This window comes from Ictidomys tridecemlineatus, chromosome 10, assembly GCF_052094955.1.
Source record: "Ictidomys tridecemlineatus isolate mIctTri1 chromosome 10, mIctTri1.hap1, whole genome shotgun sequence".
Lineage (NCBI taxonomy): Eukaryota > Metazoa > Chordata > Mammalia > Rodentia > Sciuridae > Ictidomys > Ictidomys tridecemlineatus.
In genome coordinates, this window is record NC_135486.1 from 120769670 (window position 1) to 120784584 (window position 14915).

The 14915-nt window shown below is 35.2% G+C and overlaps 1 protein-coding gene across 7 annotated transcripts in view; it reads left to right on the forward strand.

Annotated features, from left to right (window-relative positions):
* The window catches only part of Auts2 (activator of transcription and developmental regulator AUTS2), a 1065696-nt gene that overhangs the window by 514591 nt on the left and 536190 nt on the right, over positions 1-14915 (forward strand). For all 7 annotated transcript variants that reach the window (XM_078023939.1, XM_078023943.1, XM_078023942.1 and 4 more), the window contains one exon: positions 151-186. In XM_078023939.1, coding sequence (XP_077880065.1) covers positions 151-186 — 36 coding nt within the window. The remainder of the gene's footprint in view (positions 1-150; positions 187-14915) is intronic.

Consider the following 14915-nt stretch of genomic DNA (forward strand, 5'->3'; position numbering starts at 1 on the left):
TGTATCAGTAGCAGATGACAAGGGGCAGCACGCACTGGTGATGTGATGTGGTGATGAAAAGTCTGCAGAGGGCTGGTAATGAGCTGTGTGGATTGAAACATGTTAAAAACCATTGCTGATTTTCCACTTTGTCTTTATGCTTTATTGCAGAGTTCAGCTCCTTCCAGCTTGGGAACAGGCTACTTCGTAAGTCTATCTCAACTCCCACACGTGGGCCTTGCTTTGGCATTGATTCACTTCTAGAATGAATGCTTACTAGGATGTACAGAAATCTAAGAAATCCCCTCTCAATCCTAAAGAGCAGACTGATTTCTGTCTTTTTATTGGGAATTGTTTATTTTTAAAAGTCATTACCTGTTGGACCCTAGGGGATCATCAGTTTGAGATGTCTTGCTGGTTCCTAAGCACCTAGTATGTTTTTCCCACATCTGGCAGTCAGGGGACACAGGGAAACCCAATTGCTTAGGCCACTTTTGCTACATAATTGTTTATTTATTGAGGGGTGTCCTGACTAGAATAGGATTTGAATGGAGCATTGAGGTAGGTATTCATTCATTTTCAAGACTTCTTGAAGAACTTTTCTGTATATACAATGAATTATCTTTTTTTAAAAAAAACTTTTGATGAGAGGTGGAATTTTAATGGATGTTTTTCACTGACAGTCTGGGGAGATGGCCTTTATGTTTTCTTTTAACAGTCATTAAACTCATTTTAGCAAATGGAGTTGTATTATTTTATTTCTGGACCTTGTTCTCTGTCTTTTGGGGGAAGATTAAGGGTAGAGTGACATGGAATTATTTCAATATTTTTTATGCATGACAAAAAAAATTATTCCTTTTTTATGTTTGTTTATAGCAAAATTATCCGTTTTGGTTTCAGTAATCCTTTCCAAGATAAAGTGGTAAAGAATGACAAATAGGCATTATTTACACAACAGGAGAATGGATCCGTGTATAAGTTTATTGTGGTACTTACAGGAGTCTGATGTGTGTGCTAATCATGAACATTGAGACTGTAATGCCTGTTTACTATTTTTTGAGAAAATAATGAAAGCATAAAAAAATGAAGTGAAAAAATAATTGCCAATTCAGTTTAGTTGCTCTTAACTTTTTTCCCCCTCTAACAAAATTACTTTGGTTTTTCTTCTGTTCACACATTTCACTCAATACATTTGCATTAAAAGTATGAAAACCAGCATCATTTCATTGAATAATGAGTCTTTTCCAAGCTTGGCAGAAATGGTATTTTCTAGATGTTGATTTTACTTTTCTTGTCTTAATCTATAATAGGAGAAAAAGGATAACGATGATTTGGGACCTGCTTAATATAGTTGGCACACTTACCCTTGCTCCTACTTATTGTGACTGAATATTCATGCTTATAAAAACAAGCAGAATACATTCAGTTTCTTGCTTCAGTAGTTGAAAGAACAGACGTGGTCCCATCTGCCATCTCTTCACACCAGGCTGGATATGGGTTGAGATGCTGGAAGTAAAATCTGAAGGTTGATGATGTCTGTTCTCCATCCAAAAAGCAAATTCTCCCCTTTGCTTTCCTCAGTGGAAACAAAGCCAAAACTACTACCTCACCCTGATCACTTCTAGACTGAACATTGTAGCTGTTGTTTCTGGTAATGGGTATTGCACATGCTACTGCTGATTTATATCCCTCGCTTTTTTTTTTTTTTGAGAGAGAGAGAATTTTTTTTAAAATTTATTTTTTAGGTTACAGTGGACAAAACATCATTATTTTTATGTGGTGCTGAGGATTGAACCCAGTGCCCCGCGCATGCCAGGCAAGCGTGCTACCATTTGAGCCACATCCCCAGCCCTATCCCTGGCTTTTTAAAAAAAATTTATTTTGAGACAGGGTCTCACCAAATTGCCCAGACTGGCCTTAAACTTGCAGTCCTCCTGCCTCAGCCTCCAAAGTAACTGGGATCACAGCTGTGCCCCAGTCCAGCTTATTTTGTCAATGTGATTATCTTGAGAAGAGTTATCTGTAAAAATTTTCGTTTTGCTTTTTGTTACTTTTAGTACATTGCTATGAGCATAGAGTCTTTAATTAAGAGTATAAAGTGGTTTTTACACTGAGACAACATTGAATAACTGTAATAGCTTTTCCTTGTTTTGGTAAAATTTCTCATAGACTGACTTTGTTTATATCAAAATCTGTCATATTATTAGCTTACATGGAGAAGATATATACCAGATGTATGTTTAGTTCTCAAGTATGACAAAAATGTCCTACTTAAAATGTGTTTCCAATAATGTGATTGTTGTATTATCAAAGTGCAAAATCCATTGATAACTGTTGCCAACTCTTCATCAAAAGTGCTCTCATTTTCAACTTTCATTCCCACAGTATTACATATACTTAATTTCCAGTATTCAACATTGTGAAGTTTCACACTTTTATGTGGATATTTTATGTACACAACTTGTAGTATTTTGCAAACATGTTCTTTGCACTATTTTTTTAATAGCACAATAACCATTTACTCCTGTTTGTGAAGAAGACTTAGCATCAGGTAAGTGGGATATGAATATTTGACTATATCCTTAATCTTCTTCAGCATCTGTTTGAAATGTAGATTTAGGCAAATCACCCACAGAGTCAGTGAGCTATTAATATAATTGAACCATAAAGTGAACTCTTTAAGAAAACTGAAGGCACTTACCTGTTGAGCTTAGCAGCCTTAATACTGTCCATGTCCCGGCATCGCTCTTTATTTCAGAGTCTTTCTTCTTTTAGATCTCATGCTTCTGTACAGTTTTAAGTGAACTTGGGTAAAATGTTGTCCATTATGTGTTAGTGTGTGTGTGTATCTGTGTGTGTGTGTGTGTGTGTGTGTGTACATATGTACACTCATACTCTCATCCACCCACTTTTTAGCCAAAGCCAATGTACTCTACTTTTTCTCACTTCTTTTGATGTATCAGTAGTAATGAGTTAGAGTGTTTTAAGAAGACACTTTTGTTTTTGATCTGGTTGTATTTGTTTATATCTCCTTGGTTTTGTGTTCCAGGATGTCTGCTTAGGTCTGTCACTTTTCCAATTCATTGAAAAGCAGAAGATTTGAGAAATGAGAACAGCAGCTAAACTCAGTATTTACATAAGCATATTGCAAAGAAGTCTTAAAGTAGACAAAATAGAGAAGGATTGGAACAAACTTTCCACATTTTTGGGAGATTTTTGAATAATGTGGGTGTTATATACACAGAGAGACATACGCACATATATATTCATTACATACACTAGCCTAGCTCAGCTCACATTCTAAATATAAATGAAATTTTAGACTTGTTGGAATCAGTTCATTTTTTTTTTCCTCTTACTTTTTTGGCAAGCATACTAAAACTTGTTGGGAGTATTATAGGATTTTCTTTTCTTAAACATCGATGCAGTGAACACATTTTCTTTACAATTTAAATATTTTAGGTTATATTCCCCTTTTAGATGTGCATTTGAAGTGTCATTACAAATGTAGAATGAAGAACTTAGAGGTAGAGTGTGATCTTTATGACCTGTTGTATGACCTTGCCTTGGCAGATTATTTGATACCTCTGTGTCAGTTTCCTTATCAGTATCAATTAATGGAGTTTTGAATGTTGAAAAAGATATTTAATGCGTACAGAACAGTCACAAAATATAACTGTTGCCTTCTTTTTTTCACACTGTACTATGTCATGGAATAAACTTGGTCTTATTAAGTGGTAGTACAGTTCTCTGGTGGCAGAGGTTACCACCAAAAATTAATAATGAAAATTAGATGTTATAATTTATACCTGTGGGATAAAATGTAGCATTCTCATTAAATCATCCTTGTAGGTTTCTCAAGTGTTTAGAATTTTGTGTTTGACCTGATCTATATGCATAAAGTTATGGATAAACACACACACACACACCTCTTCTGTAGACTGCCCTTTTGTTTACCTGTTAAGCATCACTTATTATTTTCTCCGTCAGAGGCATTCAGAGCTCTTGATATTTGTGAAGACTGCTTTGGCAGCTCTTAGGATGAGCTTGGGCGGTCAAGAAAGTTTTGTTTAATGTGTTCACATATGTTTGCTGCTCTTGGACACCAAAAAGAAAAGTGGATGCCATAGCATATCTGAATGCTGAAAGTGAAGGCCAGTGAATGACTTCACAGTGGCCATGGGTGTGGTATCATTACAGGAAGGATCTGGATTCATCTTTACAAGTACCCGACTCCATATGCCAGCAGTTGGCAGCTACTTTGGGGCGACTAACTTGCCAGGCTCCACTTGACCTCCGACATAAAGAAGCAAAGCCTCACTTTTCTCAGGAGCCTGTCCTGCCTGCTGCTCTGCATAATCATCAGCCATCTCACAGGTCTGGATCTGAATGTCTACAGCAGCTACAGATAGCTTGGCTTTGCTTTTCTAAATTCCACTGATTTAGGAACTCTCAGCTAATAGTTTTCATCCTTTTCAGTTGGATCAGTTCTACATACTTCAAAGTTGTCAAAGAGACCAGACCATTGCTATCTGGTGTTTAAAACTTTCACATTATGTAATGAAGGAGAAGAGTTTAGTGATACGTGTGCTAAACTAGGGTATGCACAGTTATGGTTTTCCTTAAGTTGGGTTGTTTATTTAAGTTTTGCTGAACGTTTTGATGATAGTCAGAAGGGGCCACATGTTGACCTGTAGCTCTTTGGTCCAGGTTGTAAGGTTGTAAAGGTTTTTGCCCTTTTACTCTGAAGTTCAATAACCTGTTACCTTGCCCCTCAAGTCAAGGGTACATATTTGAATTGGATACTGTATACTCTGATCAGTTCTGAGAGAAGTGCACGTGGAATAATGCCCATATTAGTGTCAACTAATTGTAGGAGGCTTAGATATACAGCAGACAAAAAAAAAAAAAAAAAAGAAGAAGAAGAAGAAACTTTGAGGCAGAGGGAGCAAGGAAGATGAGCGTGAAGAATGGCAGGAAGGTGTGGAAAGTGGACTGGCTCTGCCCCATTTCTGGGAAAAGGCTGGACTTGGGTTGCTTAGGAATGGGGATTGAAGGTTGGGATGTAGGGCAAAGCCAGAGCATTGGATGAGCAAGGAGGGGATGGTTTATAGGTAGGCCTGAACTTGACTTAGCAAGGTGTTAAAAAGGAGAAAAGATATCAAATCAAGAAGCAATGACTACAGTGTTCTTATTTAGAATTAGCATCTCAGGAAAAAATCCTACTGTGTAAAAATAATGAGGCTGGGAGTTATGGGTTGGTATTTAGAGTTGTGTTTTAGGTATAACTTAAAATCAAGGACACTACAGTGCTTTTGAAACTGTGTACAGTGCAGAAACATTTGGGAAAATGAAATCAGTAGTTCTTGATTGTGAAAAGCTACCACTTTGTTTTATTTGTTTGCTTGTCTTTGTGGTACTGGGAATAAAACCCAGAGCCTCATTTGTGCTAGACAAGTACTCTACCACTGAGCCCCAGATCCTGCTTAGGTTACCACATTATTGAATTCTAACTTTAAAAATACTTCCCTGAACTGTTTGCTTCTTATAAACAAAAAATCATAATCTATATTGATTTGAGCGGCTCTTCTGGTAGGTTTAAGAACCAGGGGAGTAATTTTCTTTACTTTGGAGGATTGGTTTAAACCTGTGCTAAGTATTTGCATTCTGACAGACTCCTATACATAGGCATAGATAAATTCTTTCATGTAGGGGCATTAGACTGAAAAATGTATTTTTCATTTCCAGTCCTTACACTTTTAGTCACATTTTCAGGTATTTGTCAGCATTGTAACTTTGAGAATAGGTCTGACATCTTGGAGGCAACCTCCTAATGAGGTGACCAGTACTCGGAAGTTCTTGCCAGCAGACTTTTAATCATTGGTGGAATCTCTGCGAGGGAATTACTTTTCCAGCCCTCCTTGTAGAGATTGTCTCCCACCTCCATGCCATCTTTAGTGTTAACATTCTCCTTCAATACAAGGGAATTGAGAATCTGGTGAGTAGAATGTTTGGATGAGAGAAAGGATCGAATTGGTATCTCCCCGTGTGCAACCAGTCCTCTCGTGTTTTCACCTTTTCTCAATCCTCATCTGAGGAGTAGTCCTAAGTATTTTAATCATTTACTATCTGTGGGAATGTCTGCTGTTGCTGTTGTAAACTCCATTTAAGCAGATGGGATGAAAGCTTAGGTGCTCCTGATGGATGCAGGAAAACGGCCCTCAGCCTTATTTCTTTGTTCTTCTGGCCCTACAGATTTGAAGGGAATCATATTGGAGAAAAAGATTCAAGGAACCAGAAGACAAGAGAATTGTTATAGGGCCTTCATTTATATTCTTCATATTTTTTAAAGATTTTTAAAAATCTATGTTTTATTTATTTATTTTTTATTTATACTGGTACCGAGGATTGAAGCCAGTGCCTCACACATGTTAGGCAAGTGCTCTACACTGAGCTACAACCCCAGCTATATTCTTCATATTTTAAAGTCCATATTATCCCTGAACTGTTGGCCACAGGGGACCTGCATTTTTTATTGATGTTGCTGCCTTTCTTTCATGTCCCTGAGTCACAGGAATGCAGGGAGTGTAGCATATGCCAAACACTGCCTTTCAAGGTCAGTGTCTGTGTATGTGAAAGAAGTACAGATTTCAGTGGAGTGGCCAAATATGGTTTTCTTTGAAATTAACTCATTAATTATTAATAACACTGTATAATGTAATAGTTATAATAAGTGATATTAATAATAAGTAATAATGATAGTGATTTGTATTTGTGTTGTTCAGTGAGGGTTTTTCCATAGCTGTGTTCAGTCACTTGTCCATCCTATTCCATAGCTAGAGTGTGCTCTTGATCATGTAGAGGTTGTGATAAAGGTTTTAGCAATTTGTGTTCTCAATCCCAGGGGCATGGATAGGTTGCTGCCACAGAATTTTGAAAATAATTTGTTTAATCTCTATGTATTTCTGATACAGATATTAAAGAATGTAGTCTTGCTCTAGTTAGAGATGTCCACATCACAGAAATTCTGTATTCATTGACATGAACTAAATGAAATGAGCCACAGGTGATGTTAAATCCTGAGGTTTACTCTGAGTACCCACACAATCTCAGTAGATTAACTGATCTGGAGTTTTACTGACTATCAGTGAGAATCTCTGAAATCAAAGTACTCCTTTCTTTGCTTGAATTGGTTTAGAATTTTTTCCCCCCTGAAATTGTAAATTAGATGCCTCCCAATCTATTGCATAAAAAACTTATAGCTTGGTGAGACACCAAGAGTATCATTTGAAAAGAGGTTAAAAAATACAACTGGGTCTCCTTAAAGAGGGAAAATGCTGTTTTAACTCCAACTGTCACATTTTCCTTTAGTCAGCTCTAGCAGTAAATAAGAGTTATTTGGAGGCTTAGGTAGTTTGAGACACTTCACCTATCTCCCAGTATTTGACTTTAGAAGTCAAACATTTAAAATGCATTTTGCTTGTATAAAAATGTTTATCCATTTAAACTACAATGTTGTTTTAACAAAAGCACCCTGGTGACAAGTTGTTAAGATATAGCACAGTTTAGTAAACCATCAAGTCCCATACACATATCCTTGAAAGACTAGCACAGTTACCCAAGGCTGAGCATCACAAATCGCTCTTAACAAACCTTAATTTTCTTAGTACAGTAAAAAATGATCTACCATTATCTTTTAGTAATTGGCTTTACCCGAAGTCATGTTAAAGGGACCTTCTTTGTACAGTACTTAATCTATGGTCCGAAATCTTTGGTGTCTTATTTTCAGGATGAAAAATACAAACAAAACCATTTTAAACTCCATTGACAACTCTCTGGTAATAAATCCAGATGCAGGAATTGTGGCTGTTTTCAGGTACAAGTCTTTTCAAAGGAGATGACAGTCTATTAGAGGTTATAAACTGTAATATAGTGGCAGATTTCAGATGGAGTGGTAAAGCCAGATAATTGCAGTATTTCCTACCTAAATGTACTGCTGTGTGTGGTGGCCTCTGATTTTAAGGAGCCATTAAAAATGCAGCAAGGCATAACAGCAGTGGTTCCTAGTGTAGTCCTAATATTTCATTGTTCATCACGTCTCATATAATCTTGTGCAGACCAACAAATGACTACTTGTGTGTACAACTGCGCTGCCCTCAGAAGGAAATTGGGGAGACTCTGAGTCAGGCAGGGAGTATTACAGAGACTTACCAAGAACTCTGCCAAGCACACATGTGCCATATTTTTCTTATTACCCCTCAGGAATTCTTCCTTTCCATTTTGATTCCTAAAGGACACACACTTTTTACCTTTTGCGAGAAGAACCTATCAACAGGCTTCTTTTTCATACCTTTGTAGGAAATAAGTTTGATTTTGCTGAGAGAAGGTAAGGTTGTATACCATGAAGGGAAGGTCATGGGCAGCTACCATCTCAACATTAAATCCAAAAGGAACAAGATATTCATTTCCCTTGGGTTTCTAAAATATATTTTTAAGTAACTTTGCAGTAGAACTACCTTTGTGATATGCAAACCTGTTATTTAGGGGGAAAAGGAGTATTAATGCTAAAACATTCACAGAAGCATAAGAAGCTGATGGATTCAAAATAGTCTTTAATCAAATATTAAGCAGCTAAGCATCAAGAGTAAATGGAAACCATAAGGTGTGTTTGTACAGAGTTGTAGAATAGTCATAAGTTGCCTTCATCTAAGTGTGTTAAATTGCCAGCTTTATTAATTTAGAGAATGACATAGACCTGCCCTTTTGGTTTTTCATAGATTTAGATTTATAAAATCTCTAGGTAAGAAAGGACTTTAAGAATCACCTAGTCCATCTGCCAATCTGGAACACAACTTTGAAAGTTAAGTACCTTGAGGGTGGGAGAGTTAGGAGGATGACCGCTCTCATCCTTCCTGCTGATCTTCAGTTGTAATAGTTGAAGATCACATCAGTTTTCCTGTCAAGTGTTAACACTGGTATCTTCTCTTGATGACAGTGACTTAACCAACAACTCTCTTTTTCACTTTTTTTTCTCTAAAAATTTAATTGCTTCAGTCTTAACATAGGACCTTTGTGTGTGTGTGTTCCTTAAGAAAAAAATCTCAGTTGAAATTTATGTCACTTGGTGCACTTGGCCTATTTGGGTTCTGTCATCCAATATATTGATGTTCATTTTAGTTTCACACATGAAAATAATTCAGTTTTGTATTTGTTTCTTCTTGACAGAAAAAAAAATCAGTGCTGCTAGATTTTACTCATTGTTGTCTTTATGGTACCTGAACTTTATGGAAGTCAGTGTATGAGGGGTGGCAATTACAAGTTCTTCACCTTCTTTTCTACTGGTGACTTTTGTCTGGAATCCCAATAGAAATCAGAATTATTCTTTTTGTTTTGTTTATCCATAGACACATTTGGAAATGGCTTTGAGATAATCCATGTATATACTTAACATATTCTACTTTTTTTTCTTTTTATTCATTCTAATTGTTTTTAAAAAATGAACTGGGTGTTCTCCTTGGAAAAGTGTAAAAGTCATTGTTATCTTACATAATGGCACTTTAACATTAAAATATACTTATTTTAGGTTTAGTCGGGTTGTGAACATATTCATAGTAAACCTCTTTAAATGAATCATATGTGAACAAGCATTGTTGTCTAAAATAGATGAAAGGACACACTCAAAAGTGGTACAATTTGATATAGCATTTAAATCTTAATAGTTATGCTTGAATAATGAGAAAAAGGAGATAAGTAAAAACTTGCTATTATTTTTAGTAAATTTGAGCTATTAGTCATGTCCTAATGTTACTGAGTTTTGACATATAATTGATTTTTAAAATTATTGATAATTTTGAATCGATTCAGCCATGAAATTAATGAAACTTGTTTATTAATCTCTGTTCATTGACTATAATGATATTCAATTCTCTTTGAAGGGACTTTTTTGTGTCCTCACATCTGTGGATATGTTGACCATTTAATCACTAATTAAGGGACTGTACATGTATATATTCCTGTGCCAAGTGTTGGAGAAAAGTTTGGCTTCATTAGGCCTGGATGACTAATGGCATGCTGAGGGAGTGGTTACAGTTGGGTTTCTTTTCTGCTTACGTGTGTGTGTGTTTGTGTGTATACATCTCCATGAATTGAACCCAAGGGTGTTTAACCACTGAGCCATATCCCCAGCTTTTTTTTAATGTTTTATTTAGAGATAGTGTCTCACTAAGTTGCTGAGGCTGGCTTTGAACTTGAAATCCTCCTGCCTCAGCTTCCTGAGCCACTGGGATTACAGGCATTTGTCCCTGAACCCAGCTCCCGCACTCTTACACTCCTATGCTTAGCTTTACCCAGGCTAGGCCTCAGTGGTTTGTTGCTGAAGTTTGTGTTTTCTCTTTAGTGTTCAGAGTATAAGACTTTAGAACTCCCATAGAAAGAAGAAAAGCAAAATAAAACCAACCCTGGCTGGGTGTGGTGGTGCCTGTTGGTAATCCCAGCAACCCTGAAGGATGACACGGGAGGATCATGAGTTCAAAGCCAGCTTCAGCAAATTAGTGATAAATTTGCTGATTTTAATTAGCATGGATGTAATGATTTTCACTCCTGTGTATTTGTTTATTTGACATATTCCAGAGACTATTACCAGCTATCTACATTTATTAATTATTTAGCTTTGCACAGTGACCTTAGGAAATTTGAACTATTTGTTATATTAATTGTATGGATAAGAAAACTGATGCTCAGAGAAGGTAAGCAACTTTCCTAAAGTCATATAGTTCAGAGATTTAAGTAAAGAACTAAGCCTTATAACAGAAAATCATTCTGCCAAGAGAGTAAGTACTTTTTTCATAGTGATCAGTGGGAAAATAGTAACTGCTATTTTTCCTCTCTACCTTTCCAGAAACATGCTGAATTTGAGGTCTGCCTGTATTTGTTTTACCTCAATCAGTAGACAGAGAATAAGAGAGTTTTTTCAGGCAAGCATAGAATCCTGCCTTCTCTTCCCCCCAAAAAAGAAAAAGAGGTTTTATTATTGTGTTCTTTTTATAACTATGCCTACTATTATGTATAGAATATATAGACCATTTTGAACAAGGTCCAACCAAAAGCAAGGGAGTAGACCAGGATAGGTCCCAAGTTTCCCAAACGTTTTTGTTTATAAGAATACCTGTGCATCTTTTTTACATTTTTGTAAATAACGAATTTTACTTTTTAAGAGCATTTTAGGTTTGCAGCAACAACAGGAAGGGAGAGATTTCACCTGTATCCCCTGTCTTCACACATGCACAGTGTACCCCCATTAAAGACTTCCTGTATTTCAGTGGTATATTTTTTCAATTGATGGACATATGTCAGCACATCTGTATCACCCAAAGTTCATAGATTACCTTAGGCATCATGCTCCGTATTCTTTACTCATAGGTATTAACAAATGTGCCATGTTTGCCAATGTAGTCCTTTACAGAATAACTTTACGGCTGTAAAAGTCCTTCTTACTCTGCCTGTTTCTCCAATCTTCTTTTTTAACCTCTATCACTAATCTTTTTTGCTTTCTTCATACATTTATCTTTTCCAGAATGTCATCTATGTGGAACTGTAGAATATATTGGCTTTTCAGATTGACTTTTATGTGTCTTAAGTTCCCTCTATGACTTTGCCTAGCTTAATAGATCATTTAATTTTTAGTATTGAATAATGTTTTATTTTCTGTGTATACCAAAGTTTATTTATATAGTTGTCTACTAACAAGATGTCTTGATTATTTTCAGATGTAGGTAATTATTAATAAAGCTGTTAGAAATAACCTGTGTAGGTTTTTGTGTGGACTTGATTTTCATTTATTTAGTAAATATGAGGATTTGTGATTGCTGGATTATATGGTAGCATGTTTACTTTTTTATGCTTGTTTTTTATTTTATTTTATTAGAGCTTTAAAATATATAGTATTGGGTTCATTTTGACAGACTCATACATGCAAGAGATTTAGTTTCTGTTTATTTTCCCCCTTCCCTCCCAACATTCTCCCTCTACTGATCTTCCTTTTGCTTAAGTTTTTTGTTTTTTAATTTTTTTAGTTGTCAATGGATTTATTTGTTTGTTTATTTGTTTATTTATATGTGGTACTGAGGTTCGAGCCCAGTGTCTCATACATGCTAGGCAAGTGCTCTACCAATGAGCCACAGCCCTCAACCCCTCCTTTATTTAGTTTTGATTGGTACTTTCTACATATACATAAAGGTACAATTCCCCTTGCTACATTTATATACCTATTTAACATGATTTTGTTCAATTCCATCTTCCCCTTTACCTCCCTCCCTCTTGTTCTCCTCCTTGTACTCCAGTGATCTTCCCTGTATCTTTATGATATCCAATCTCCATCCCTACCACCTTCTTTCCCTTAGTTTGCTCCAGCTTCCACTTATGAGATAAAACTTTCAACCCTTTATTTTCTGAGTCTGGCTTATCTCACTTAGCATGATTTTTTCCATTTCTTTCTATTTATCAGCAGATGCCATTATTTTATTCTTCTTTATATGTGAGTAAAACTCTATTGTTCTCTGACTTTGTTCTTCAATATTGAGTTGGCTCTTCTATTTTTTTTTTAAAGCAGGAGGATATAACGTTTAGACTCACAGATTGTTGATGTCTACAAAATAATCCATTTTCATATGAATTGTGTTGACATATGGCATCCTTACAATATTGAGTTGTCTTGTGCATGAACATGGAATAACTCTTCATCAATTTAATTCTTCATGGGATGACTTCCTTTGTCTTCATGTCATGTGCAAAGATAATTTAATCCTCTCCTTTCCGATCTGTATACCTTTTTTCTCTCTGTGGTTTATAGTATGATGGTGGATGGCAGTGGTGAAAGGAAACATCTTGCCTCCTTCTTTGCTCTTTGCAAGAACTTCAGAAGTTTTCATTATTAAATCTGTTAGCTCTAGGTTTTGGTGTAGAAGGTCTTTATCTACTCAAGGACGTTCTTTTCTATTTCTCATTTTCTGGAGTCATCACAAATGGATGTTGGATTTCTTCCAGATGTTTTTCTTCATCTTTTGATATGGTCATTTGGATTTCTTTTTTCATCTTACTTATACAATGGATACATTAATTGGTATTCAAATATTGAATGGCTTTTTTATAATATTAATGGATTACATTTGCTTATAATTTATTGAGTTTTTTTTTTTTTTTTTTTTTTTACCTCTGCTCATGAGAGACACTGGTCTGTGGTTTTCTGGCAATGTCTTTGATTTTGGTATTTGGGTAATACAGGCATCATGGAATGGGTTCAGAAGAATTCTCTCTCCTTCTGTCCTTTTTTAGAGTTTGTAAAGAATTGATAAAAAATTTCTTTCTTAAATATTTGTTAAAATTCACCAGTAAGCTTGTCTGGCCTTGGTGCTTTATATTTTGGGATATTATTAATTATTGATTCAATTTCTTTAATAGATATAAACCTATTCAAATCATCATTTCTTCTTGTGTGAGTTTTGCCAATTGTGTCTTTCAAGGTCCATTTCAACTATATTATCAAGTTTGTGGATATAGAGTTTTTTAAAATCTTCCTTTCTTATCCTTTTAGTGCCAAAGGGACTTGTAATGAAGTTTCCTCTTTCATTTCCAAAGTTAGTTGTTTTTTGCCTATTTTATAGTTTTCTTTTTTTATATTAACCTGGCTAGAGACTTATTGGACTTTATTGATATTTTTTTTTCAAAGACCTAGCTTTCTATCTATCTTTCCTTTTTTTAAAATTTATCCCCTGTTGATTTTATGTTTTGAATTTTATTCATTGCTGTGCTGAATTTTATTTTTTCTTCAGTATTACCTTGGATTTGTTTAATTTGCTGTTTTTTTTCCAGTTTTCTTTTCTAGAAGCATGAATGATTTACTTCATCTTTCTTCTTGTTCGATATGTGCATTCAGTGCTGTGAATCATCCTGAATGTACTGCTTTTGCTGTATCCTACAAATTGTGATAATTTGTATTTTCATCATTATTTAGTTCAAAATATTTTTAATGCCTTTTGAGATTTCTTCCATGTGTTATTTAGAAGCTTGTCATTTCAGGGAAGTTTATACTTTTCAAAACTCTCACTTAAGGCCACAGCTCTTGTCAACCTGTAAGCATTTTTGTGGGCTCAAGTTGTACTTGTACATGATGTACTTTGCAGGTAAGCTTCAGGTATAGTCATCATCTCCTTCATCTGGTTTAATTATAAGCATATTTGTGTTAGTCTATTTTGACTTTAATATAGTTTGTGCAAGACTCATGTAGATTTTTAAATCTGATTTTCTTTTTTTGCTTGATCACTTTTCTACCACAGTTATTGTGTCATACTCATTGAAGAATTTCATTATATTCTTTGTAGGATGTTTTCATAATTTAGGAAAGCAGGAAGAAGACTGAATTAGTACTTTCTAAAAGTACTTTTAAGGGTCTAATTACTTCTCTATTTGAGAAAATTAACTAATAAGATTTTATTTATATTAAACTACTTCTTTGCAAAAGGAATTTATGTTTTACAGCCTGACAGTTTCTGTGCATACAGTATTTCTTGAAGCAACACATATCCCTTTTATTGTGTTTACTCCTGATCCTTATGAGGCTAATTTTATTAGATTTTAATAAAGTTTTATTGTTTTCCATAACTCAGCAAAAGGCTCCTTTTTGGTTCATTTACTCTTTGAAGCAGTAGAATTATTTACTTTTTTAAATTTTATTTTCTCCCATCCTCTGCTTGCTAACTCTCACCCACATTTGGGTCCTGTAACATGTTAAAATTGCAGACGTGAGTCTGAATAATGAAAGCTTGCTCCCCTGATTGCTAAACATTTATTATCGTGCTTTAAAACTCTTTTCAGGTCATAGTGTTGCCAATTAGTTTGATTACAAGCATTTAAGCTGTCACGTATAAAGCCTTCTGCTTCCT